Source organism: Mixophyes fleayi, chromosome 2 (genome assembly GCF_038048845.1).
Source record: "Mixophyes fleayi isolate aMixFle1 chromosome 2, aMixFle1.hap1, whole genome shotgun sequence".
In the NCBI taxonomy this organism is placed as follows: Eukaryota; Metazoa; Chordata; class Amphibia; order Anura; family Limnodynastidae; genus Mixophyes; species Mixophyes fleayi.
In genome coordinates, this window is record NC_134403.1 from 256526696 (window position 1) to 256551667 (window position 24972).

General features: G+C 40.5%; 1 protein-coding gene across 8 annotated transcripts in view; it reads right to left on the reverse strand.

The window, feature by feature from the left end:
- The window catches only part of AHCYL1 (adenosylhomocysteinase like 1), a 71913-nt gene extending 51025 nt beyond the window's left edge, over nt 1–20888 (reverse strand). For 2 of the 8 annotated variants that reach the window (XM_075195928.1, XM_075195929.1), the window contains exons 1-4: nt 20667–20888; nt 10109–10217; nt 6237–6380; nt 6001–6101 (exon numbers count right to left, since the gene is read on the reverse strand). In XM_075195928.1, the coding sequence (XP_075052029.1) occupies nt 6001–6101; nt 6237–6380; nt 10109–10217; nt 20667–20756 (444 nt within the window). In that variant the 5' untranslated portion in view covers nt 20757–20888. Of the gene's footprint in view, nt 1–6000; nt 6102–6236; nt 6381–7236; nt 7860–10108; nt 10221–20666 lie in introns of those variants that run through there. The other 6 variants (XM_075195930.1, XM_075195932.1, XM_075195925.1 and 3 more) reach the window with 4 other exon arrangements.
- Between the last annotated feature and the right edge of the window lie 4084 nt (nt 20889–24972).

A 24972-nucleotide genomic window follows, 5' to 3' on the forward strand; every position in this document is an offset into this window, starting at 1 on the left:
GTTTTGGATTCGGATTTTTTTTGAAAAAAGCATAAAAAGTTCAAAAATCAAGTTTTTGGGCTTATTTTTACTCCTACGCTATTATTAACCTCAATAACATTCAATAACAAGCATTTCCACTAATTTACCGTGTATTCTGAACACCTCACAATATAGTTATTAGTCCAAAACGTTGCAACGAGGTATCTTTCTGGACTGCGTAGAGGAGTGGGTCCCCACAATATAATAAGAAAACCATCAACTGGTCTGACCAATAATGTACCTGGACTGCGTAGAGGAGTGGGTCACCACAATATAAATTAAAAACACTGAACTTGTATGATTCGCACCAATAATGTACCTGGACTGCGTAGAGGAGTGGGTCACCACAATATATATAATAAGAAAACCATCAACTGGTATGAATCACACCGAATAATGTACCTGGACTGCGTAGAGGAGTGGGTCACCACATTATAAATTAAAAACCCTGAACTTGTATGATTCGCACCAATAATGTACCTGGACTGCGTAGAGGAGTGGGTCACCACAATATAAATTAAAAACACTGAACTTGTATGATTCGCACCAATAATGTACCTGGACTGCGTAGAGGAGTGGGTCACCACAATATATATAATAAGAAAACCATCAACTGGTATGAATCACACCGAATAATGTACCTGGACTGCGTAGAGGAGTGGGTCACCACAATATAAATTAAAAACCCTGAACTTGTATGATTCGCACCAATAATGTACCTGGACTGCGTAGAGGAGTGGGTCACCACAATATAAATTAAAAACACTGAACTTGTATGATTCGCACCAATAATGTACCTGGACTGCGTAGAGGAGTGGGTCACCACAATATATATAATAAGAAAACCATCAACTGGTATGAATCACACCGAATAATGTACCTGGACTGCGTAGAGGAGTGGGTCACCACAATATAAATTAAAAACCCTGAACTTGTATGATTCGCACCAATAATGTACCTGGACTGCGTAGAGGAGTGGGTCACCACAATATAAATTAAAAACCCTGAACTTGTATGATTCGCACCAATAATGTACCTGGACTGCGTAGAGGAGTGGGTCACCACAATATAAATTAAAAACACTGAACTTGTATGATTCGCACCAATAATGTACCTGGACTGCGTAGAGGAGTGGGTCACCACAATATATATAATAAGAAAACCATCAACTGGTATGAATCACACCGAATAATGTACCTGGACTGCGTAGAGGAGTGGGTAACCACAATATAAATTAAAAACCCTGAACTTGTATGATTCGCACCAATAATGTACCTGGACTGCGTAGAGGAGTGGGTCACCACAATATAATTAAAAAACCCTCCACGGGTCTGAATTCCCAAAAAAAAAGGTTCTGGACTGCGTAGTGGGGTGGCCCCGGTACACAATTTTTTACCGGGGCCACAATATTATTAAAAAACCCTACACGGGTCTGAATTCCACCCAAAAAGTTTATGGACTGCGTAGTGTAGTGTTCCCCACAATATTATTTAAAAATTTTGCAGCAACAGTCAACGTTGTTTAATATCTGATACACCTCTATCTGGACTGCATAGTGGAGTAACCCCGGTACCCAATTTGGTACCGGGGCCACAATACCTCCTCCAACCATGGTACAGACCATTCATCATTGAGGTCCCATCAAGTATGTTAAAGACAGACAGGGTTGAAGTGTTATTGGTTGACTTTGTAAACCAAAAAACTGTCCCTGTTGCACATAGTCGTGCAATGAAGACTGACTTTTTCATTTAAAGGCACCATCTTTTAAGTGTAGTGTTTGTAACTCATATTATACTTTTGGTAAAATTTGTTTAATTTGTTCCTCTTTATGGTAACTACTAATAGAATTAAAGTATTAAATAGAAGCGGCAGTTCCTCTTTATGGGAATTAGTAATAGAATTAAAGTATTAAATAGAATTAAAGTATTAAATAGAGTGGTATAGAGTAGTAGTGTGGTATAGAGTGGTCCCCACAATATAATAATAAAACCCTCAACTGGTCAGAATTCCACCAAACAAGTATCTGGACTGCGTAGTGGGGTGACCCCGGTACCCAATTTGATACCGGGGCCACAATAAAATAAATACACCCTCAACTGGTCAGAATTCCACCAAACAAGTATCTGGACTTCGGTGTGGGGTGGCCCCGGTACCCAATTTGATACCAGGGCCACAATACCTCCTCCAAGTTCCAAGTGTAGTGTTTATAACATATTAACACTACACTAATTCTAGCACGTCAATACCTCTTGTTTTAAATAATGACAGGGCATTTAACTTTTGATTTAATTTATTGAATTTGTTGGCATTTTCTTTTACTTTTTGAACATGGCAAACGACTGTTGAATGGTCACATAATGCCAAAAAAATAGTTGCAAGATGGAATTGTCCTTGGGACCTCCCACCCACCCTTATGTTGTTGAAATAGGACATGCACACTTTAACAAACCAATCATTTCAGCGACAGGGCCTACCAAACAACTGTGGCTGAAATGATTGGTTTGTTTGGGCCCCCACACCAATAAAACAATTCATCTCTCCCTGTACAAACTAAACAGGCTCTACTGAGGAAAGATGTCGTCCTCATCCTCAACCTCTGATTCCTCTCCCCCTACAGTGTGTACTTCCTCCTCCTCACACATTATCAATTCGTCCCCGCTGGACTCCACAACCACAGGTCCCTCTGTACTGTCTGGAGGACAGTGCTGTACTTCATTGAGGAATTGATTATTCATTTTTATAAACATCATTTTTTCAACGTTGTGAGGAAGCAACCTCCTTCGCCGCTCACTGACCAGGTTCCCCGCTGCACTAAAAACTCTTTCCAAGTACACAGTGGAGGGGGGACAACTCAGTTAAAAAATAGAGCCAGTTTGTACAGGGGCTTCCAAACTGCCTTTTGGAGTTCTACCACATCACTACCTCTAGTTAATTTAGATTGCAAGGCTTGTAAATATAAATACTTTGAAGATAAAAAAAGCAGGCCGCACAGACTGTGGAGCTAGAAAGTGAAATTAAATGGACCACGTTACTTTGGTGGCTATCTATGCCCCCCCGCCCTACACTTGTAGTTGAATATAAATAAAGCAGCCTGCATAGACTGTAGAACTAGAAATTCAAATATACAAAGAAATGGACAAAGGCAGTTTGGTATCTGTCTGCATCAGATCCCCTGTCCACTAGGAGTAAAACAGAAAACTATTCAGCCGTTATATAATCTAGAATATAAATAGAAATTGAGAAAGGCAATTTGGTATCTGTCTGCATCATAATCATCAACATCCTCCTCAGCACCAGCTACATCAATATCCTCCTCCCGGTGTACAACATTCACACCTTCATTAGCCAAATCTGTAACTGGACTGTGGGTGATCCTTCCAGCATATGCAGAGGGCGTGCTGCAAATGCTGGATGGAGTCACCTCTTCCCGTACAGTGATGGGAAGGTCAGGGTTCACAACCAACAACACCCTTGGACTCGCCTTGGGGATTTGTGATGTCATCTGTTTTGAAGGCAGAGTTCTTTGCTGTTTTGTTGTTGTTGCTGACAGCATAACTCTCTTAAATTTTTTGTAGGGGGGGGGAGGAGGAGGGCTTAGATCCTTGGGTGAAGCTGGACCACTAGTCATGAACACGGGCCAGGGCCTAAGCCGTTCCTTGCCACTACGTGTTGTAAATGGCATATTGCCAACTTTACGTTTCTCCTCAGATGATTTTAAGTTTCTCTTTTTGCTATTTTTTGAGAACTTGGGCTTTTTGGATTTTACATGCCCTGTACTAGGAGATTGGGCATCGGGCTTGCCAGACGACGTTGATGGCATTTCATCGTCTATGTCATGACTAGTGGCAGCAGCTTCAGCATTAGGAGGAAGTGGGTCTTGATCTTTCCCTACTTTATCCTCCAAATTTTGGTTTTCCATTATATGTAGCACAAGAGAGCGTACCTCTAAGCCACACACACTCGGCAAAGCCTTTAAAAATTATATGCGGCACAGGAGAGTAGCACTGGAATTATACTGCTGAATCAGTGAACTTTGTAATAGCAGTACCACTGGACTTATACTGCTGAATTAGTGAACTTTGTAATAGCAGTACCACTGGACTTATACTGCTGAATCAGTGAACTTTGTAATAGCAGTACCACTGGACTTATACACTGCTGAATCAGTGAACTTTGTAATAGCAGTACCACTGGACTTATACACTGCTGAATCAGTGAACTTTGTAATAGCAGTACCACTGGACTTATACACTGCTGAATCAGTGAACTTTGTAATAGCAGTACTACTGGACTTATACTGCTGAATCAGTGAACTTTGTAATAGCAGTACCACTGGACTTATACACTGCTGAATCAGTGAACTTTGTAATAGCAGTACCACTGGACTTATACTGCTGAATCAGTGAACTTGGTAATATAATATTGCAGTACCAATGGGCTTATACTGCAGGATTGGTTTTGCAAATTTTGTTGTAATTAAATTTTTTTGTAATTATTTTTTTGTATTTTTTTTTTATAACTTTTTTTTATTTTTTAAAACACTTGGGAATAATGGGGAAATAACTATGCCCTTAGAAGCACAGAGCACAGGACACAGCACCACTGGACTGAACAGGACACAGCACAGGACCCAGCAGCTCCACTGAACTCAAAATTGACAGAGCACAGCACACAGCACCACTGGACTGATACTGCAGAACACAGCACAGCACAGCACAGCACAGCACAGCACAGAACTAAACAGCACAGCACAGAACTAAACAGCACAGCACGAGATCTACCAGGACAGAGGACCACCTAACACACCCTCCCTCTACCCTGTTCAATGCCCGAGTGAAGATGGCGGCGACTAGCGGGGAATTTATAGGATCCGAGTATCGCGAGATCCGACAGCGGGATTATGACTCAGAGCCTCGGTTTCAAGTTTTCATTTGGCGCCAATACCCGGATCTGTCTCGGATCCGACTCGGATCGGAAAGGTTCGGGTGGGCTCGGATTCACAAAATCCGAGTGCGCTCATCTCTAGTTTTCAATGATTTTTCCCTCAAAAGATTATACCAGCATGCTGACCTACAGGTAACTACCATCACATGAGATTTTCACAGGCTGGCATTTAATACAATATACTGTATATGGAATAAAGGTATATGTACAACAAAGTTCCACTACTATACATTATTTTCATCCTTTACCAGATGACAATTTCAAAACGTCACTCAAAAACAGCAATCATCATATACAACATCTAAACAGCATTACTCTGAGCCACCAGCTGCTACATAATCATCCACTGAAACTTTAGGAAATATCAGTGAACGTTTAACGCCGATAGCAGAAATAATAATGAAGCAAATAGACCTATACACACACACACATTTTCTGACAAGCAATCACTATGCATAAATTACAATGTTGTTTGCAACAAATGTTAAGACTTTGTAAAATATAATGGAGAGCTATGGGAACAATCATGAAGTACTTACTGTACATAGCACACTATGCTGCAGGGAAACTTGCTTAACAGCCTTCAAATGATGTGTTAAAAGGGAGGACATAAGCATTATTGATGCAAATGAGCAATTTAAATAAGCACATCATTAGAACACAGTCTATTCCATTATTTTTCATGACACTTTGCATCTAGTTTTTTTTTCCTGCTATTCATTTGCAGTTACACAAAACAACTTCAAAATATGATTAACGCTAACTGTCAGTGGCAAAAATAACAGCCCTTCTTTGTGTCAATAATAACTAATTGTGCTAAAAGTAATAAACTACAAAGGTTAGAAGGTTACATAATTACTCTGCAATCCTAAACATTCCATGTCTGCAATAATAAAATAAAAAATATATAAATAATAAATAAATTTGGTTAGCCAATAAAGGTATCACTCCTATAATACTTTTGTCTTTTTTGACATGAAAGTATTAAACATCACATAGATGTCTGCAATAACATATTCACTCCTATGTACTAACCCCAGTTTGTGCTGTAATGTGAGTGCATCCTACTATCTTCGCTCCAGCTAGAGGCTTTTCTCCCTGTGCACGCTTCCTCAGCGATACCAGAGCTAACATTTCTGTGAATATTAAAAAGGGAGAACAATATTATTAAGTTGTATGTAAACTAAGCTATTAATCTATGTTCTCATTGAACAGACATTGAGATCACCATGCCCAGACCTCACCCCTTCTCCATGAAAATAAGCAGTCACCTTGCTCTGCAATTTCAATCTCCCTCCTGCCAAACTCAGCTTGCTTAATGTTCTTGACGCAAAAGTCGCTGCTGCCTTTCGAGGTGGTTTGCTGTTTGTCTCGGGGGGACATTTCATCATCCGAACTGTCTGTGTAAGAGGCAACTAACATAAGAAAAAGTAACACATAAATGAATACATAACATTAAAAATAAATAGCAACATCAATTAAATACACCAATCAGTCATAACATTAAAACTACTGACAAGTGAAGTGAATAACATTGATTATCTCGTTACAATGGCACCTGTCATGGGGTGGGATATATTAGGTAGCAGGTGAACACTCAGTTCTTGAATTTGATATGTTGAATGCAGGAAAAATGGGCAAGCATAAGGATCTAAGCAACTTTGACAAGAGCCAAATTGTGATGGCTAGACAACTAGGTCACAGCATCTCCAAATCGGCAAATTTTGTGAGGTGTTCCCGCCATCCAGAAGTTAATACCTACCAAAAGTGGTCCAAGGAAAGATAACTGTTGAACTGTCAACAGGGTCATGGGCACCCAAGGCTCACTGATGCGCGGGGGGAACAAAGGCTAGCCCGTCTGGTTCAATCCCAATCTGGTAGCACAAATTGTTGATAAAAGTTAATACTGGCTATGATAGAAAGGTGTCAGAACACACAGTGCATCATATGGGGCTGCGTAGCCACAGACCGGGCACTCACATTGCCCATGCTGACCCCTGCCCACCGCCGAAAGCATGGGCGTGTGAGCGCCAGAACTGGACCAAGAACCAATGGAAGTAGGTGGCCTAATCTAATAAATATCGCATTCATTAACACCACGTGGATGGCTGGGTGCGTGGGCGCCATTTAACAGGGGAAGAGATGGCACCAGGATGCACTATGGGAAGAAGACAAGTCACCGGAGGCAGTGTTATGCTCTGGGCAATGTTCTGCTGGGAAACCATGGATTCTGGCATTCATGTAGACATTACTTTGACACATACCACCTACCAAAACATTGTTGCAGATCAAGTACATCCCTTCATGGCAACGGTATTCCCTGATGGCAGCGGCCTCTTTCATCAGGATAATGCGCCCTGCCACACTGCAAAAATTGTTCAGAAATGGTTTAAGGAAAACGACAAAGAGATCAAGGTGTTGACTTGGCCTCCAAATTCCCCAGATCTCAAGCCGATTAAGCATCTGTGGGATGTGCTGAAAAAAATGACCAAGCCTTTGAGGCCCCCGCTCGCAACTTACAGGACTTAAAGGATCTGCTTCTAACGTCTTGGTGCCCGATACCACAGGACACCTTCATAGGTTTTGTGGAGTCCTTGCCTTGACGGGTCAGAGCTGTTAATGGTGTGGTTGATCGATGTATATCAAATTAATGTATCATTTTAGTCTTTATGTTTGTTTGCTAAAGCCTCACATTACTACTGTAGACAGTCACAATGTCACCATTTTAAACATGTCGACAGAATGAATATGTTGACACTTACACTGTCATTATTTTGGTGTCAATAGTATAACTACATCCCGGTGATACAAATGAGCATACATAAAACGTTTACCTTTGTATTTGTATTTAAAAACAGAATTCTCATCGTAAGAAATAAGAATCCCACTTACTGTACACTAGCAGCTACATTCTGCAGATTATTACACTCAGTGAAAGTGAAATAGATAATCTTAAGAAATGTCTTCACTGCAGTATCTGTGGTTCTCATTCAGTCTCATCATGCCTTATTTCCTCTGAAAACTCGCTCATCTCTTACGAATAATGCTTCCATCTCTTTGATGTCTTTGTCTATACAGTTATTTTTTGGGTACTTGGCAGTTATATGGGAGCCACTATAACCACACACTGCTTCCACTTAAACCAAAGTTTCAAATCTCCCGCTGCCTGCCTCAAGGTAGAGAATAAAATATTACTTCAGCCAGACCAAAAGGATGCGTCATTCTTGGGAAAGAAAAAGAAATGTGAGTGAAAACGTGTCAACCTAGTTCCACAAACTGGGATTGATTGTCCAAAATTAAATAAAAAGGGGTTCCTCAAACTTCAAGTGATGGTCCTGGATGGGACTGCTAGGACCCAATGATTCTCTTGGGAGCTTTCCCAGACATTCCGAAAATCACAGAACCGCATTAACACTGATCCCAAGTGAAAAAAAAGGGCCGTACATTCAGGAAGATTTGTGCAACTCAGTGGCTTTGGGTCTGCTCTCTTGGTCAATGGATAGTGTTATTTCCTAACTTGTGTTGCAGTCACCTGGAAGGATTTGGAGCTCCCTAGGAGTCCACTGTGCTTCTACTGAACTGGCAGAGGCCCTTGCTAGTAATTTCTAAGTGTTGAGAGCAACACTGCTTAAATAGGACAAAGCCTCCTCAATAGGGAACCAATTGTAGATATTCTCCAGTGAAAAGAGTTACAGTGTTCTTAAATTCCAGTTGGACTGAAAGCACCCTTCCTATGTCACCTGAACTAGGACAAAGAGGCTTTTGTCATGAGGCAAGAAGAAAAGCACGCCTGCTACAAAACAAAGATGGCAAAGCTGTATCAGATGTAATAGAATGGGTCAGTTAAGCGCGTGCCAGACTGAGTGCCTCCATTGCAACTTTTCCTTAAAAAACTGATCATCTGGACTCTCCATTACAGATGAGAGGGCATTAGATTGGTCCGACTCACTCCTATTTTTCCAATAAAGAGGACAAGACAGATAATCTGTATTAATCTATTTCTAAGGCTGCCACTGTTGATGAACACTTCTTTAACTTGTGCTGAATTGAGGCCACCAATTATGGAAAGTGCTCAACTGAGTTGACACACTCTAGCTCTGGAGGAGGGTCAAAGGATATGTTCATCTGCACAAGGCAGACATGGTTTCACGCGCCTGCACCAGTAACTGGGACCAATCCTGAGGGCCTGAAGGGGACCTTAGTTGCTGAGACTGTGAGAGCACCTGAACTTCTGCTGAAAACGCCAAACTCTCCTAAAATAAATTAATATATCCTAAGTAAAATATAACTTAAAATAAAATATTTACACACTGTCACTGCCTTTTTGTCATGACTACCTATTGTATATGTCATTATACAGGAATCTTTGTTATTATTTTATGTGTTTTAAAATAAAAAGTAAAAGTAAAATCCAGGATTGAAAAATCCAAAACTGTATATAGGAAAACACAAAGCAATTTGCAATGGACCACAATGGTTTATTGTGTCAATCAGGTTGTTCCAGCATGTAACATTTCTGTACATGGTACAAATACATGTATATAGGTATATTATATGCTAAATTTTGCAAAATGTATGCTATATGTGCAGTATTTTAGAACTTTTGCATTGCAAAACCATGAACTATCCTACCACTCTGAACATTTGCAGTACTCAAGAAAATAACTATTGTCCATTACTAGTTCAAAATACTGTGACGGAGAACAATTTGTGGTGTAAAATGTAGGATGGGCAGTGTAAAATCAGGGAATGGACCCATTGAAATGCATTAGGGCATGAGGGGACGGTTAACAAAAAAAGAACAACCGTCAACTCCAGGAATGTTTGATTGCATTCCATTTTTGATCTTTCCTTCTCTCTGCTCAGACCTAATGTCTATGGTATTATATGATGGGATGCACTGAAGTTCAACTATTTAGCCTAATACAAAGGATTATGTTGTATAGTAAACACAATCAGACCTCTAAATTGCATATTATAGTTATGCAAGATAGGCTTAAATTCTAAATTCATAATGCATTCTAAATATTCATAAAAACCAATCCCACTTAAAAATCCCTCTGTACCTTTATCCTTCCATCCTACCATAAAAATAGCATTGTCTCCTAAGAAATAATGCAAATGCTTCATCATCAAAACTCACCAGAACTGTAGCTGTCAGTTGACGACTGAGAAATAGAACGTGACAGAGATCTGCGCCCTGTTTTAGTCGGAAACTTGCTAAATTCCTGCATGTCATCTGCAAACTGGATCTGCTTCAGAAAACAAAAATGGGTATGTGAGATAAGCAGTAAAGTTAAGCCGTGGTGACTGTCATATGCAGATCTCACAGCTACTTATTTTTCTATAAATATTTTGTAAGCCACAAAAATAATTTGCAATTCAAGCTTAGTTATAATGCTCAGGTAAAATGAACCATTATTTAAGCCACAATAAAACAATGCTATCAGTATTACCAATCACTAACTTTTGAGTAAAGCACCCGTCACCTTAAAAATGTCCTATTCCTAACAGAAAGAAGGGCCCACAGTCGAGTGCAAAGGGCCCAGACATGGCCTGATTCATGTTCGGACGTACGCCCATTTGTGTAGAGTATCTTGCGTGAAATAGCTCTTGTGCATGCACAGAAATGGACCTTGCGCCTATGAATTAGTATTATTATTTATTTATAAGGCGGCACAGATTCCGCAGCGACGGATACAGTAACAAATAGATGAGGTAATACATGTCAGCAACACAGATGAGTGTGAGTAATGCTATGGGGACTCACACAGAGTGCAGCAAAAGACGTGACGGGACGTACGAGGGACAGGAGACAGAAGTGGGACTATGGTAGATAGGACCCTACCCGCGAGGGCTTACATTCTAAAGGAAGAGGTGGTGAGAGACAGTAGGACCAACTGAGAGAAAAAATTTAGATGGCAGACGAGGAAGAAGAGGTGATGGAAATGGAGGTGGTAGAATAGGCGAGGTTTAAAAAGTGAGTTTTGAGTGAGCGTTTGAAGGACTGAAGGATGAATGTAATTACATGCAATTCATGCCTGAAAGCAAATGACACTTATGACTGCCTAGGAGGGGGAGAACGAGACAGGGATGGGGCCAACTAACAAAGGCAATGTTCCGTAAGAGCATGCTGAGAGCGTTCCGATGCAGATGTGGCCTATTCCTGGGTTTCTCATAAGTATGCCTGGCTTCAGCCGTATCATTTGCACCAGCCACAGGGCAGGTGTAAGTGCAATCTCATAGTAATGACTGACACGGCATAGCCTCAGTTTTAAAAATGACACGTATGCGTGCCACTAGCTAGCACAGAACATGTGTATGTAAGTAAGTTAGACTATAGGAAAATGCATTGTATATAGAGAACGTATTAAAATCATCTTTATTATGTATTTAATATATGAAAAAAATCCATATTTAAGTTGTTAATTTATTTTATAATATAATTTTTTTAATGCATTCTGTTGTGACCTTATATTGCACATACACTAGTGTGTACACTGCAGTCTGTTCTGTCTGTCTACATACAGCAAGTAATATTTAGGCAGACCATACTTCCAACCAAATTCAAATGGAAATGTATCATGAGATTCGCTTGGATTTGAATATGGTCGGCACTCCGCTCAAGTTCTGTGTTCTTTTTTTAGAACACAGCTTGTGTGCAAGTTGCAGTTGGATTTGAATCAGGCCCATAGTGTTTAAAATATGAAGACCGGCTTATTCTAGATATGCGCTGTACTACTGGGCAGCACGGGGACACAGTGGTTAGTACTGCTGCCTCATAGCACTGGGCTCATGAGTTCAATTCCAACTAGGGCCCTATCTGTATGGCATTTGTATGTTCTCCCCATGTTTCTGTGGGTTTCCTACGGGTGCTCCGTTTTCTTCACACTGTCCAAAAACATACCCTTGCATGTGTATGTTTGTGTGTGGCAGGGAATTTATTAAGTTCTAACTGGGCAGAGAATGAGGTGAATGACTACATCACAAACACGCTCTCAGCTGGTGTGATTTTGGGGTGTTTGCTGCATGAGGTCACACACGATTCCAGCCCGCAGTCTCTCTCTACCTATCACACAGGTTATAGACCTACTGACACCCCAAACAACGCTCACACTCCCACACACTTCAGGTTTGCCACCACGTATTGAATACAGGCAATAGGACCCCAATATACTGTCCCACACTGGCACACAAGGTTTCTAGCTACCACAAGCAAACAAGGCCCCCACCGGCAAACAAAGGGCTTCACACCTCCAGATTGTTACACAAATGTAAATGCAAACACACATTAGGCTTGTTAGGCATTCAAAAGGTTAACTTGGTCGAGCTATTTCTTCTTAACAGGCTAATGGATTCGTTAGAGTATCAAGGACGCAACATATTTAATTATAGATTTAATATACAAAAGTACAGGGCATTCAGATATAAGAAAAAAAAAAACAATAAAAGTAATAAATTGCCATAATATACACAAGCAAAACAGTTTAAAATAAAAATAATTAAATTCAGAGTATAACTTACATCGAAGTGGTATATTCTGGCCAAGGGAAATTGGTTTGGAAGGACAGCTTATCAATGTGAATTGATTTCCCAAAGTCTGACAATTTGCTGTACCTGGTCTCAGTTTTTTAAAGACACTTCCACACCTCTTCCTACTCCCAGGGGTTGTGGCCTATGACACTTTTTTTAATCACCATTTGCATGTTGCCTGATTTACTAACCAATTCTACTATGTGACCTAACTTTTCTGTGGAGCATTACACAGAACCAATTTTATTATTAACAAATCCCCTATGAATTGGTCCATCTTTCGATATCAAATACGCCCAGATAGTGTGTAATCATAGAGCTTATACTCATTTCCTTAACTTCTCTGTGGGGCAGAATTCTGAATTTGACATATGCCCTTCATCATGCTATGGAGGAATATGTGGTTGATGACTACTTTTATTGATTTTAAGTGGCATATTTTAAAACTGAATTCTATTTGTCTATATAAAGTATAGCCATGTGGGCACATGACCTCTGTGAACCAGATACCATGCTAAGCGGTTCCCAAAAGTCTATTCAGGTGCCAAACTCCATCCCAGGCCAGGCTATATCTCACAGCTGGGGCTCTTTGAATCTGTCACAGGTGACACTCCTATCTTCTCACACTGGAACATATAACAAACTTTCTGTTTTCCCATTTTACACTTTAATAGCTCAATTTATAAATAGATTAATTTGATATAACATATTTACACTGCAGTTATGATTTATCCCTTATTCCCCACAATTATGTGATGGGTTAACCCTTATAAATAACTGTAAGTACTCTCTGTTCACAACACTACATATTCCTTGTACATTGCTGCGGAATATGATTGGTGATGTATAAATACAACGACAATAATAATAAAATTATTGCACTGTCTCTTACGGTATCTATAACTGAACACTTTTGCCAGTCTTCTAAAATTCACTAGTTCTTAGTGTTAGTAAAATCAGACCTGTTTGTACTCAATTATTTTTCAGTAACAGCATGTTTTCAACCAAGCCCTTCGCTGTAAACACTAACTTCTTGATATTCCAACAACAACTACCAGTTCTGAGCCCTTAAGCAGCCCATACTTATCACTCGGCCGAATGGGAAATTGTAGCATCCTTTTCCAAATAGGCCACATGCGTGTGTGGCCAAATTGGACATATCAATCTGTTTATTCTGTGCTAGGGTCATATAGAGACCTGTTAGTGTGGTCTGTAGATATACTGGAAAGCGCAAAAAAAGTATACAATAAGTTCAGACTAGGGGGTAAATTTATCAAGCTGTGGGTTTGAAAAAGTGAATATGTTGCCTACAGCAACCAATCAGATTCTAGTTATCACTTATTTAGTACATTCTACAAATTGACAGCTAGAATCTGATTGGTTGCAATTGGCAACATCTCCACTTTTTCAAAGCCGCAGCTAGATAAATGTATCCCTAGGTTTGCTTGGAAGCCAAAAACATGGTGATATCTGGAAAGTTCACCACTAATGTGCGCCACTCCGCCCAACATTGCATGGTAAGGGGAGAAATGTGACCATTACTTTCATGAAACAGCTAGCTAACAATGGATCACCTGTTACTGAAAGAGCTCATTGTTTGCAGAGCAGTGCATAGATGGAACTAACAAGGCTGTAGCTTGAGTGTGTAGAGAAGGGGGGGTTGCTGTGACTGTTTCCACATTTACTATTAATGCTTTATAGTGAAAGTTTGTTTTTACACGTATGCTACTACAAAAAACATTTATTTGCAGAATGTTGTAAGGTACATTTAAAAAAATAAATAAATGGCTGTGATTAGTGGTCAAACAAACAGACATGATCACTAAACACCCTTTCCTATAGTTAGGGTCACAAAGAAATTAGGAGGGCATGCCGAGGCATTTTGTGGAGAATATAGGGAACATTTTTTAGTATTGTTTTAATTGATTTTAGACATGGTGCTCAAAGTTACAGAGGAAAACGTATCCAGAAAACCTTAAGCCCTTTATACTCACAAAGTACCAAGTATTCAATGTTTCAGGTGTGCGGAGTCATCAGTGCCAAAAAGTCACAGGTCTGAACAGCCGCAGTTGTGTACATTCCCTTTCTGAGCAAGTGCATTGCAAAAAAAACCCCACAAAGTTACGCTACGCAAATGACCGTATGTCTCACTCTGAAACAAAGTTTAAACATAGTTTTCACCAGTTATTGTAAAGAATGTGCTGTTGCAGGATCAATCAAAATGAAACATCAACATACTCCAATGAACAACTTGATTAAACATAATAGCAGTATATTTGTATATGCAACATTCACAATTTATTAACAATTAAGACATTATTAGGTGATGTTAATTTTAGTGCTCAATACAATCTATACAAACTGGACAAAAAAAAACCAATTGCCTGAAGCACAAAATAAATTTTTAGCATTAATTTAAAGGTTTAATCTATGTATAAATACCAACTGTCAGGATGAGAGCATAAATCTGATATGATGAAATAGAATATTGAATGTCAGGGCCCAAATAAAACATTGCATTGATACCTAAATGAACCTGATTTTCAACTTAGATAAATGTTTGACTAAATGTTTTAAAAAGGAAATAATTAGCCCAGTAGGAGGTAATTAGGTTGAGGAGACCTGCTTAAGATATGCAGATCACAGACATCCATTGTTTTGATCATGTATTCCACTTCCTAATTGACTTCCTTTTAATAGGTAGTGTAAACATAACGAACCACTAAATGTAAATTACAGAGCCATATGCCTAGGCGAGATCCTTGTAGACAAAGATAGCATTTGAAGACTGCCTATAAAGATATATAGAAATATGAGCTTCAAAGGGAAACTGATACATTCATAGTTCATATTTTGGGAAATCTGGGTGGCACTTCATACCAAGGAGCAGAAATCACATCAGGGTTGTGATTGACAGGTACTGACAGTATCCGGGAACAGTTATAAGCACATATCTTTGGGAAAGGTATGTCACATTGTCATAATTGCATCACGTTTGGCATCAAAAGATGGACAAATTCATAAGGGATTTATTAATAATGAAATTGGGTCTGTGAGACACAGAAAAGAAAAGTTAGGTTACATAGTAGAATTGGGTAGTAAATCAGGCAACATGCAAATGGTGATTAAGAAAAGTATCACAGACACCACCCCTGGGGGCGGGGACAGGTGTTGAAGTGTATTCAAAAAAACAGACCAGTTACAAAAATAGTCAGACTTTTTGGGAAATCAAATCACATTGATAAGCTGACCATCTCCCTTGCCAATTTTCCATGGCACAGAGTATGTATTCATGCAAGTTATACTCTGAATCTAATCCTTTTTATTTTAAACTGTTTTGCTTGTGTGTGTTATCTCAATCTATTAATTGCTTATTAATTATTTTTTTATATCTGTATGCCCTGTACTTTTGTATATTAAATCTATAATTTAATATGTTGCGTCCTTGATACTCTTAACGAATTCATTAGCCTGTTAAGAAGAAATAGCTCGACCAGGTTAACCTTTTGAATGCCAGTGTGTGATTTGTTGATACATTTGATCAACAAGCTGTGTGTGCTTGCATTGACATTTGAGTAACATTCTGGAGGTGTGAAGAGTTAACTCTTTGCTTGTTGGTGTGGGTCTTGCTAGTCTGTAGAAGCCTTGTGTGCCAGTGTGGGACAGTATAGGTTTTTTCCCTTTAAATAGCAAGTTAAATAAATTTTAAGCATGCATGTTATAGTCATTATTTTTAGCTATCCTACAGATAATTATGTTGTTTTTAATATCTCTCTGGATGAATAATGTCTGCCACAGGCCCACTGCTCTCAGCATGTCATGTGATGGCAGAGGGGGAAGAAGGAGGGGGAGGATGTCACAGTGAAAACAGAGCTCAAAGGGGTGCGCCAAAGCTTCTCTGCTTACTACATCAAGATAAAATGATAAATTCATATAACTGATACTAGTAACTGTAGATCAAAAGTCTACTAGAAATAAGTTCCAACTATGGGGGAGATTCAATTCCCCGCATTGCTCTTTACAACAATGCGGGATGCGCAACATTACCGTTCGTGTAAAAATTACTGTACTGATTTATGCTTCTGCTCAGCGAGCAAAAATCAGCTTTGAAATTACCATAGTAACAGTAATGATGCGCACCCCGCAGTGTTCTAAGGAGTAATGCAGGGAATTAAATCTCCCCCTAAAAGACTTGTCACTCTATTAGAGACAGCTGCAACACCTCCCAAATCTTTCAGCCTTACTGTCAGTCACTCTCAATTTGCTTAGTTAAAGAAGCATGTCTGCCCCAACACTGCAACCTGTTGCAGAGGAGTAACTCTAAGGATGAGTGTCACTTAGAGATCTGGGGGAAAATGTATCAAGCTGCGAGTTTTCGGGAAGTTTGAAAAGTGGAGATGTTGCCTATAACATCTCCACTTTTCATTTATTTAGTACATTCTACAAAATGATAGCTAGTATCTGATTGGTTGCTATAGGCAACATCTCCAGTTTTCAAACCCGCAGCTTGATACATTTACCCCCTGGTCTCTGTGATTCTGCACTATTGGTGCAGTAACAGAGTTCCACCTAAGGTGTCTCTGTGTGCTGAACTTTCTCATTCCAGCAATGTGACAGTTAACATCATTCTCCAACCAGAAATGCGTGCATCTGAGCTGTGGCTTTATAACGCTGCCTCTCACAGCTTTTAAGACTGGTTACAGGTTATGTTCTCGTCTCTTGCTGTGTTTTGGTTTGTTTACTGTTGCTGAACCTTTACTTGGACCTGACTACATTATTTGCCTGACCTGACCTGACCATGCTACCTGTCTGCCACTTAACTCTTACATTAAGTTTGGATCTGTTTGCACTTGCTGTTACCCATTGCTGTCAGTCAACAGTTCCTTTAGCTATCTAACCAACTACCTGTGAGTGACATTAATTGTCTAGTTTATTTTGTCTCCAATATTACAATTCTGTTGTGCCACTAGGCTGAGCTGAAGATAAGATATGTTTGGCCCCGTCCCCACTGTCAAATGAAGCGGTTTGCGTCATTACGTCACGGGGCCAAAATAACTAGATTTTCGGAGCCCCGCCCCCTACATGCCCACCTTCCCCGGCAGGCCCCCGGACCATACTTGCCATAAGTTGGCAAGTATGTGCTTGACTGCACATTGCATTCATTCCATTTAGGAACAAAAAAAACCCTGTCTTTTTAGAACATGTGTGGAGAACTAAAAGCCATTACTGAATCCACGTGCTCATGCATCAGCAATGCAGTATAGGAATCAACACACTGAACACATGTGGGGGAGTTGTGGATTATGACAGTGTAATCTGCATGGATCTGAGCAATGCTTAGCAAATTCTAAAAATATTAAATATATTCAAAGCAGCTTAAAGAGGTTCTGTAGTTAAACCAGTATCAGTCAGAGATTTGAACAATGGGGGGAGCAGCGCAGCGTCTTACAGATTACAGAACTAGCTCTCAAAATCCAAAGATGGGGGCAGGGCAGTTTGTAAGATAATTTCACTAACCACATAACTTCCACTTACACACAATAGGTGATTTGCTTTATCCAAAATACAGAATTTCTCCTTCAGTTAGTTAAATTAATGTATGTCTCCTTAGCTCTGAGACACAGAAACAAGAGAGAATATAAAGCAGTTGTGTCAAGAGATCAGTCTTACCCCAGACAGAAAACCAAAACAGCATTTTCCATTTAAGAAGAAATAAATGGATAGTAGACCAGGCTTTACAATAGTAAAACAAGTATGTTTAATTTCCCCTCAAAGTTGCAGTAAGATAAACAATAAGTGTATATTCTATAAATAAAATATATCTTGTATAACAAAAACGTAACCTTTACAATACAGACAAACTACTAATTTAGGATTGTAGAAAGGAAGGAAACCTATGATGTTCAAGTCACTGCTAGCAGGAAGTTTCATTATTACTTTCTAGAGGGAAAGTATGTTTATATTGAATGCAGCCAATTTTTGTTGTCGCAAAAATAGTTTTCTGAATGATACTATTAACTGTTATGCTCTCTCTAACCAGGTCTACGTAGAATAACTTATTGTCCTCTTTGACCTTTGCTTGCAAATTTTGTCTGTATAACTGAGGTTTGATATTTGTTTTCATCATAGTGGTCAGAAGAGTCTAAACACTGCTTTGTCTACTTCAGTTGCAAAACTGTTCCCTGGGATTTTTATTTTGATGATTACATTTCTCATAATCGTTGTGGGTAAATGTAATGCAGACAAACCGATGTGGCACTCAAGGACAAGGCAGTCATTTTGAGACATTTCAGCTGACACAGTCAATTGGCCTCCCACACACACACACATACACAAAGGGGAAGCTTAGAAAGCAACCATTGTACATGGTCTAGCTAACATCTCTAATGATATGCTTTCACTATATGCTAACTCTTTATTTAGGATATCTAAGCTAAGAGTAAATCCAGCTAGAAGGTCCACTGCTTAGGGGTGGATCTAAGATGTGTGGTCAGACTTAGGTTTGGAGAGAGGCGCATCCTAGTTGTACTCTACAATGTCAGTGTTGGGCTGTTAAGTGACGTCATTAACACATTGTCCTCCCGTCGTAATGAATATGAAGCTTAGCGGATATAGCGCGTGCCTGTGTTCTGGGAAGTCTGTCTTCTAACCATCGTAATTTTTTTGTACGGATATCTGCTGTCGTTCTTATTGTAGATGGGGAAAACGTACCCAACCCCATGACAGATGTGGGGATTTATCCTACCAACAACTTCAAACATTTAGGGAGAGTTACTGCATCAAATACTGGGTCTGACTGCACACCTGTACTTCAACTAACTGTATGTTAGCTTAAAAGGTATCAGTTTAGCTCAATTAATCAGTATTACATTGCTCTTTTAATTGATGTTCATATAATACTGATAACGTTTGCATATTTAACAGTATGCAAGGTCAGATGTAATCTAATAGTTATATAGTCCTGAAGTCCATTTGGCCTGTTACATTAGAACGCACTGTTGAGGAAAACACCAGCACTTACACAGGTTAAATAAGATAATGCTGACATAAAAGGGGGCTTCTATAGGAGAGGAGAGGAGAAGGGATAATTTGGGGACAAACAAAAATAACACGTTGGTGTGGGACAGAAGCAGAACAATTAGCGTAGCAGTGCATGTGCCTGTTGCAGGGCCAGGGAGACACAGGCTCCTAAGGCTAATGCAAAATTGGGCCTTTGTGTGCCCATGGAAAGGAAGTATGCGCTTTTATATTTGTGTTGTCGTGCACATAGCAACCAGGATAAGTGCTAGGTTTCTAACAAAAAAAAAAAGCACTACTCTGCGAATGCTGGAACTTAGTTCCTGCTGCCTGCTATGTGCAGAAAAATCATATACAAGTGCAGAATTGCCTACATAAATAAACGTGGATGCTCAATGCACTGTCCTCCTGCACATCTGCTAATAGCTCACATCATTAAGTGGTGTGTGGGGAGCAGATAGGAAAAAACATATTTTGTCATTTATAAAGCAGGCCAGGTATACAGTTCCACATAGGACTGGTCTGGGGTAAAAACTGTAATTGGTTTGCAGTTCCAATAATACAACTATTTTTATTTGTACTTATAAATTACCATTATTTAGGCACAAACTGGCACAGGGCTCTAAATGACCACCAATCAGCAAATCGATTTGATCAGTGTAGTGCAAGGTAGACTGGTCTCATTCATACATGTCATCGAAAATTTTGGAACAAATACATGCAATTGAATGCGTATGAGTTTTATTAACACAGGACAAACTGCATTAATGTAGGAGAAATTATGTGCTGCGTTCTAAACTTTGAAACGTGATGTTGACAGTTTAGAGCACAAAGGTGAGAAGGCGTCCATAAGAAACCTTTCCCTATATCGCGATGGGTTAGCGGGTGATAAAGATAAGTGTAAGAAAAAAAAAACTGCCCTTCAATGGGTGAGATACTGCAGAGCATCCAAGCACCTGTTAGTAAATAATCCCAAGCATACGCCTTTTCCTTAGTAAATGACCCTCATTTAAAAGAGCTCATCGCCTTCCTTGACAGGCCACAAAAAAGGGGTGAGAACTAAATAACCCCAAACACCGTGACCTGACAGATAAAGTAGATTGACAGGTCACGTCGGGTGGGTGTGGTATGTGAATATGTGACGTCATTACCTTCTTTGGGGTCTTGCTGACTGCAGCCATAAAAGAAAATCTGTTTGACGCCTCTGGTTCATCTGCTGTAATCGCGTCTGGGGTAGCCATGGTGTTTGATGGTCCGAACCGACAAGGTAATGCTGTAAGATGAATGGTCTGACCGTATCGGAATACCTGGAAGGAGCACCGGGTCGAATACACGTCACTACTGCGTTCTACATCATCCCGTCAAAGACTGGCAAAGGGAGCTGCGCGCTCAGTGTGGGCAACGCGCTCACGTCATCTGGCGAGAAAACCACAAGAGGGCGCTTAAAGTACATGTGTTGTAAGTACATATATCTATTTTTTTGTAGTAAAATGTGTAGCAATTTTTTTTTAGAATTATTGCAGTACCATGTTAGCCAGAAAAATATATGTGATGTCATGTTAGCCAATACGGGTATCACTCCCAGAGCCGTAACTTAGAATTCTAGCGCCTGGGGCGAGAAAGACAAATGCTGCCCCCCAAGCCCTCAATTTTAACTAAATTAACCTAAAATATTCATAAATTGCACCCCCCTTTAGCGTTGCGCCCTGGGCGGTTGCCCTTGTCGCACAGCCCTAGTTACTGCCCTGATCACTCCTATAATACTTTTGTCTTTTTTGACACAAAAGTATTTAACATCACATATATTTTTTGTAGTCAAATATTAGAAGCAAGTCATTTATTATGAAGTATTTTTATACGCCATTATTCTTAGGGGAAATAATGTAAAGGTTAATTTATAGTTGATGTAACTATTTTCAGTTAAACCCTTGAAAACGCGACTTTCAAATATTCAAAATAGTTGCTTATTTGCATAGGTGCTGACATTTTAAAATAGATTCCAGGGACAAAGTGTTGTTGAGCTGACACATCTAAATATGTTGCATACAGAAAATGTCTTGGCAGCCCTTTGGATGCTACAATCCCCATTGTGTAACGATTAAATAATTTCATTATGACATGTTTGCATTTTAAATACTTATCTTCAATACATATTTACTTAGAAATAAAATAGATGGCAAGAATGCTGCAAAGCTTTCCAGGGACACCTGTTTAAAACCTGAAATCACATCTTAAAATTACAGACAGTGGGCAACCAAGGATTTGTATTCTTGTTTCCATGCCGTGGACCAATTTGGACTAGACTGGGCTGGAAATGTCCTTTACATGAATGCTCCTAGTTGGCACCAACACGAGAGCAGGACCCGGCACTAACATTAGGTGAAGCTAAGCAGTTGCCTTACATGTGAAGCTGTCAGCTGTTGCACCCCAATGCTGATGATACACTGGGAGTATGGCGCTTTACTATGGGGACCCCCTGGTCCTGCGTCGGCCCTGTATGAGATACCACTTACTAGGCCACAAAATAACTTTCAAACTCCATATATCCTCAGTGTAGTACTAAGAACAATGTACATTAAAATACTGAGGAACAACACAAGAAACAGATAACAAAAATGAATTAGGGAGTGATGAGAACTTAAAAATCTTTGTGTTCATATTCCCGGTCCTGGCTTGTCTGGACATCCAATCTACAGGGTGATTCAAAAGTCACAGTACACCCTTTTATTTCAAAAACTCTACAGGAATTTGGCCGATTTCAAGATGGCGCCCATGTTTGGTATATACCGTAAAAGATAGACCACGTCACCCATACCTTACTGGAGTATTCAGGTTTCCCAATTTCCTGTAGAGTTTTTGAAATAAAAGGGTGTACTGCGACTTTTGAATCACCCTGTATAGTGATGACTGAAGGTGTGTAGACCTGACCATGTTGCAGATCTGTTTATTTGGGGCGTACCTACCAGGGCCGGACTGGCCATCGGGCACTTGTGGCAAATGCCAGAAGGGCCGATGGCTAGATGGGCCGGCCGACACTTCATGGATTCCAGGGCAGAGGTGGCTGGTTCCTGGGCAGGAGTCAGCCACCTCTGTTGCGCGACGGACGAGAGCTCCTCTGCTCCCTCCCCCTTATCCTGTGCACTGTGGACACAGTTTGTATTTTTTTTTCTGAATAGGGAGGGGATCGCGGGAGGGGGGGGGTGCCTCGATATTTGCACAGGGGTTGAGGGGGGGTGCTGCGATTTTCGCGGGAGGGGGGTGCCGTAATTTTTGCACAGGGGGGGCAGGGTTTTCACGAGTGTGGCAGAGTCAAGGGGGAAGGGGGTGATGGAAAAGGGGTGAGAGCCAGGAGGGAAGGGGGTGCCGGAAGAGGAGTGAGAGCCAGGAGGGAAGGGGGTGCCGGAAGAGGAGTGAGAGCCTGGAGGGAAGGGGGTGCTGGAAGAGGAGTGAGAGCCAGGAGGGAAGGGGGTGCTGGAAAAGGAGTGAGAGCCAGGAGGGAAGGGGGTGCTGGAAGAGGAGTGAGAGCCAGGAGGGAAGGGGGTGCTGAAAGAGGAGTGAGAGCCAGGAGGGAAGGGAGTGCTGGAAGAGGTGTGAGAGCTAGGAGGGAAGGGGGTGCTGGAAGAGTGGTGAGAGCCAGGAGGGAAGGGGGTGCTGGAAGAGGGATGAGAGAGCCAGGGGGAAGGGGTGCTTGAAGAGGGGTGACAGAGCCAGGTGGGAACGGGGTGCTGGAAGAGGAGTGAGAGCCAGGAGGGAAGGGGGTGCTGAAAGAGGGGTGAGAGAGCCAGGGGGGAAGGGGGTGCAGGAAGAGGGGTGAGAGCCTGGGGGAAAGGGCGTAAAGTGAGAGGGACAAAGGAGAAGATTGTGCAAGGGCGTAGGTAAAAGAAAGTGTAAAGGGAGAGACATCTTAAGAATGGGAATGTCAAGGAAGCAGCCATCATAAAACACAAGTCGTAATGAAGAATGGGAATGCACAGAGGGGACAAGTGTTAAAATAAAATAAAAAAGCAAGCCTTCATACTCCATTTATTTATATTTTCCATACCCCCACTTCTAAATTTCCACTTTGACCACTGCCCTCGGCCCGTGCTCCCGGGCCGAGGAGCTGACAGCTGCAGATCCCTTCTCGCCCAGCGCGCCCAGTAGGAGAACAGAACACAGGATGCCATAATCAGGTAAGTTCATATATTTTCTCGCGTGCAATGTGTTTTTAACCATCTTTCGTTCAACTGGGGGCACTACTGTGTATCTAATGACGTTTAAAACACTATGCATTGCTCACTATTGCGCTGTAATTTTCTTTCATATTTATCTGTACAGAGACTTTTAATTTATGAGGAAAAAGCACTGCTTGTCATAAATGTTATCTGTGATTATGTCAATATATCTATTTTTGTTTGCATTGTAAATGGTGTATTAAGTTGCTCCTGGGACTCACACTCTCAGTATCTGATATGCTGTACCAATTTTTATTTGTGAATGAGTTTTTTGTCTGGTCACTACTGTATGGCATAATGTTATTTCGGGACACTATTGTGGCATAATATGATTTGGGGGCACTACTGTATGGTATATGATTTGTGGGCACTACTGCATGGCCAAATATGAATTGAGGGTAATATTATGTGGCATAATATGACCTGGGGGCCCTACGGTGTGGTATAATATGAACTGGGCGCACTATGGTGTGGCATAATATAAACTGGGCGCACTACGGTGTGGCATAATATGAACTGGGCACACTACGGTGTGGCATAATACGAATTGCGTGCACTACGGTGTGGCATAATATGAACTTCTGCCAAAGGCAAGTCTCTCATTGTTGAATATGACGGGGGCCCAAAGAAGTTGCTGTACTGGGGCCCAAAATTCCTCTTGTCAGCCCTGCCTGTGAGTCAAGGGGGTAGATGTCTCCAGGTAAATAATCTAAATGTTTCCTATCTAATCAAACTGATGGATCACATCCAATTATCTCTCACCCACCTCCTCTATCCCCCTTAATTAATATACTTTGTTATTTAAAATGAAAAGACGCATATCCAGTTACTGTAGTATAAAAAATATTTTTCTCTGACATTTTTCTGTAGATGGAAATACTTTTAATGTGGCCGTGTGGGTTCAACTGATCATTCAATAGTTATGTTTTTTTCTGATATATTTGTTAGAGTTTTATTTCATGTGGAATGATTCATGAAAATTCTGCCATTACTATTTAATTGAGGGAAAAGGGTACCTGTTACCTATATGTGTGTATGTATTCTGTTGTTGCTATCTTGTGGGAGATTTAAAAAAAGCAAAACAGTGGCGCCTGTATAATCGGTGGTATTGCTGTAGTATGGGGTGTCGTGGTGGTGGCATTGTTATAGTGTGTTTGGGGCTTAGTATTGCTAATAAGTATAATAGAGTATTGCTGTAATGTGGGGATGATGCCGGTTGCTGTAAAGTGGGGGGTGATGCTGG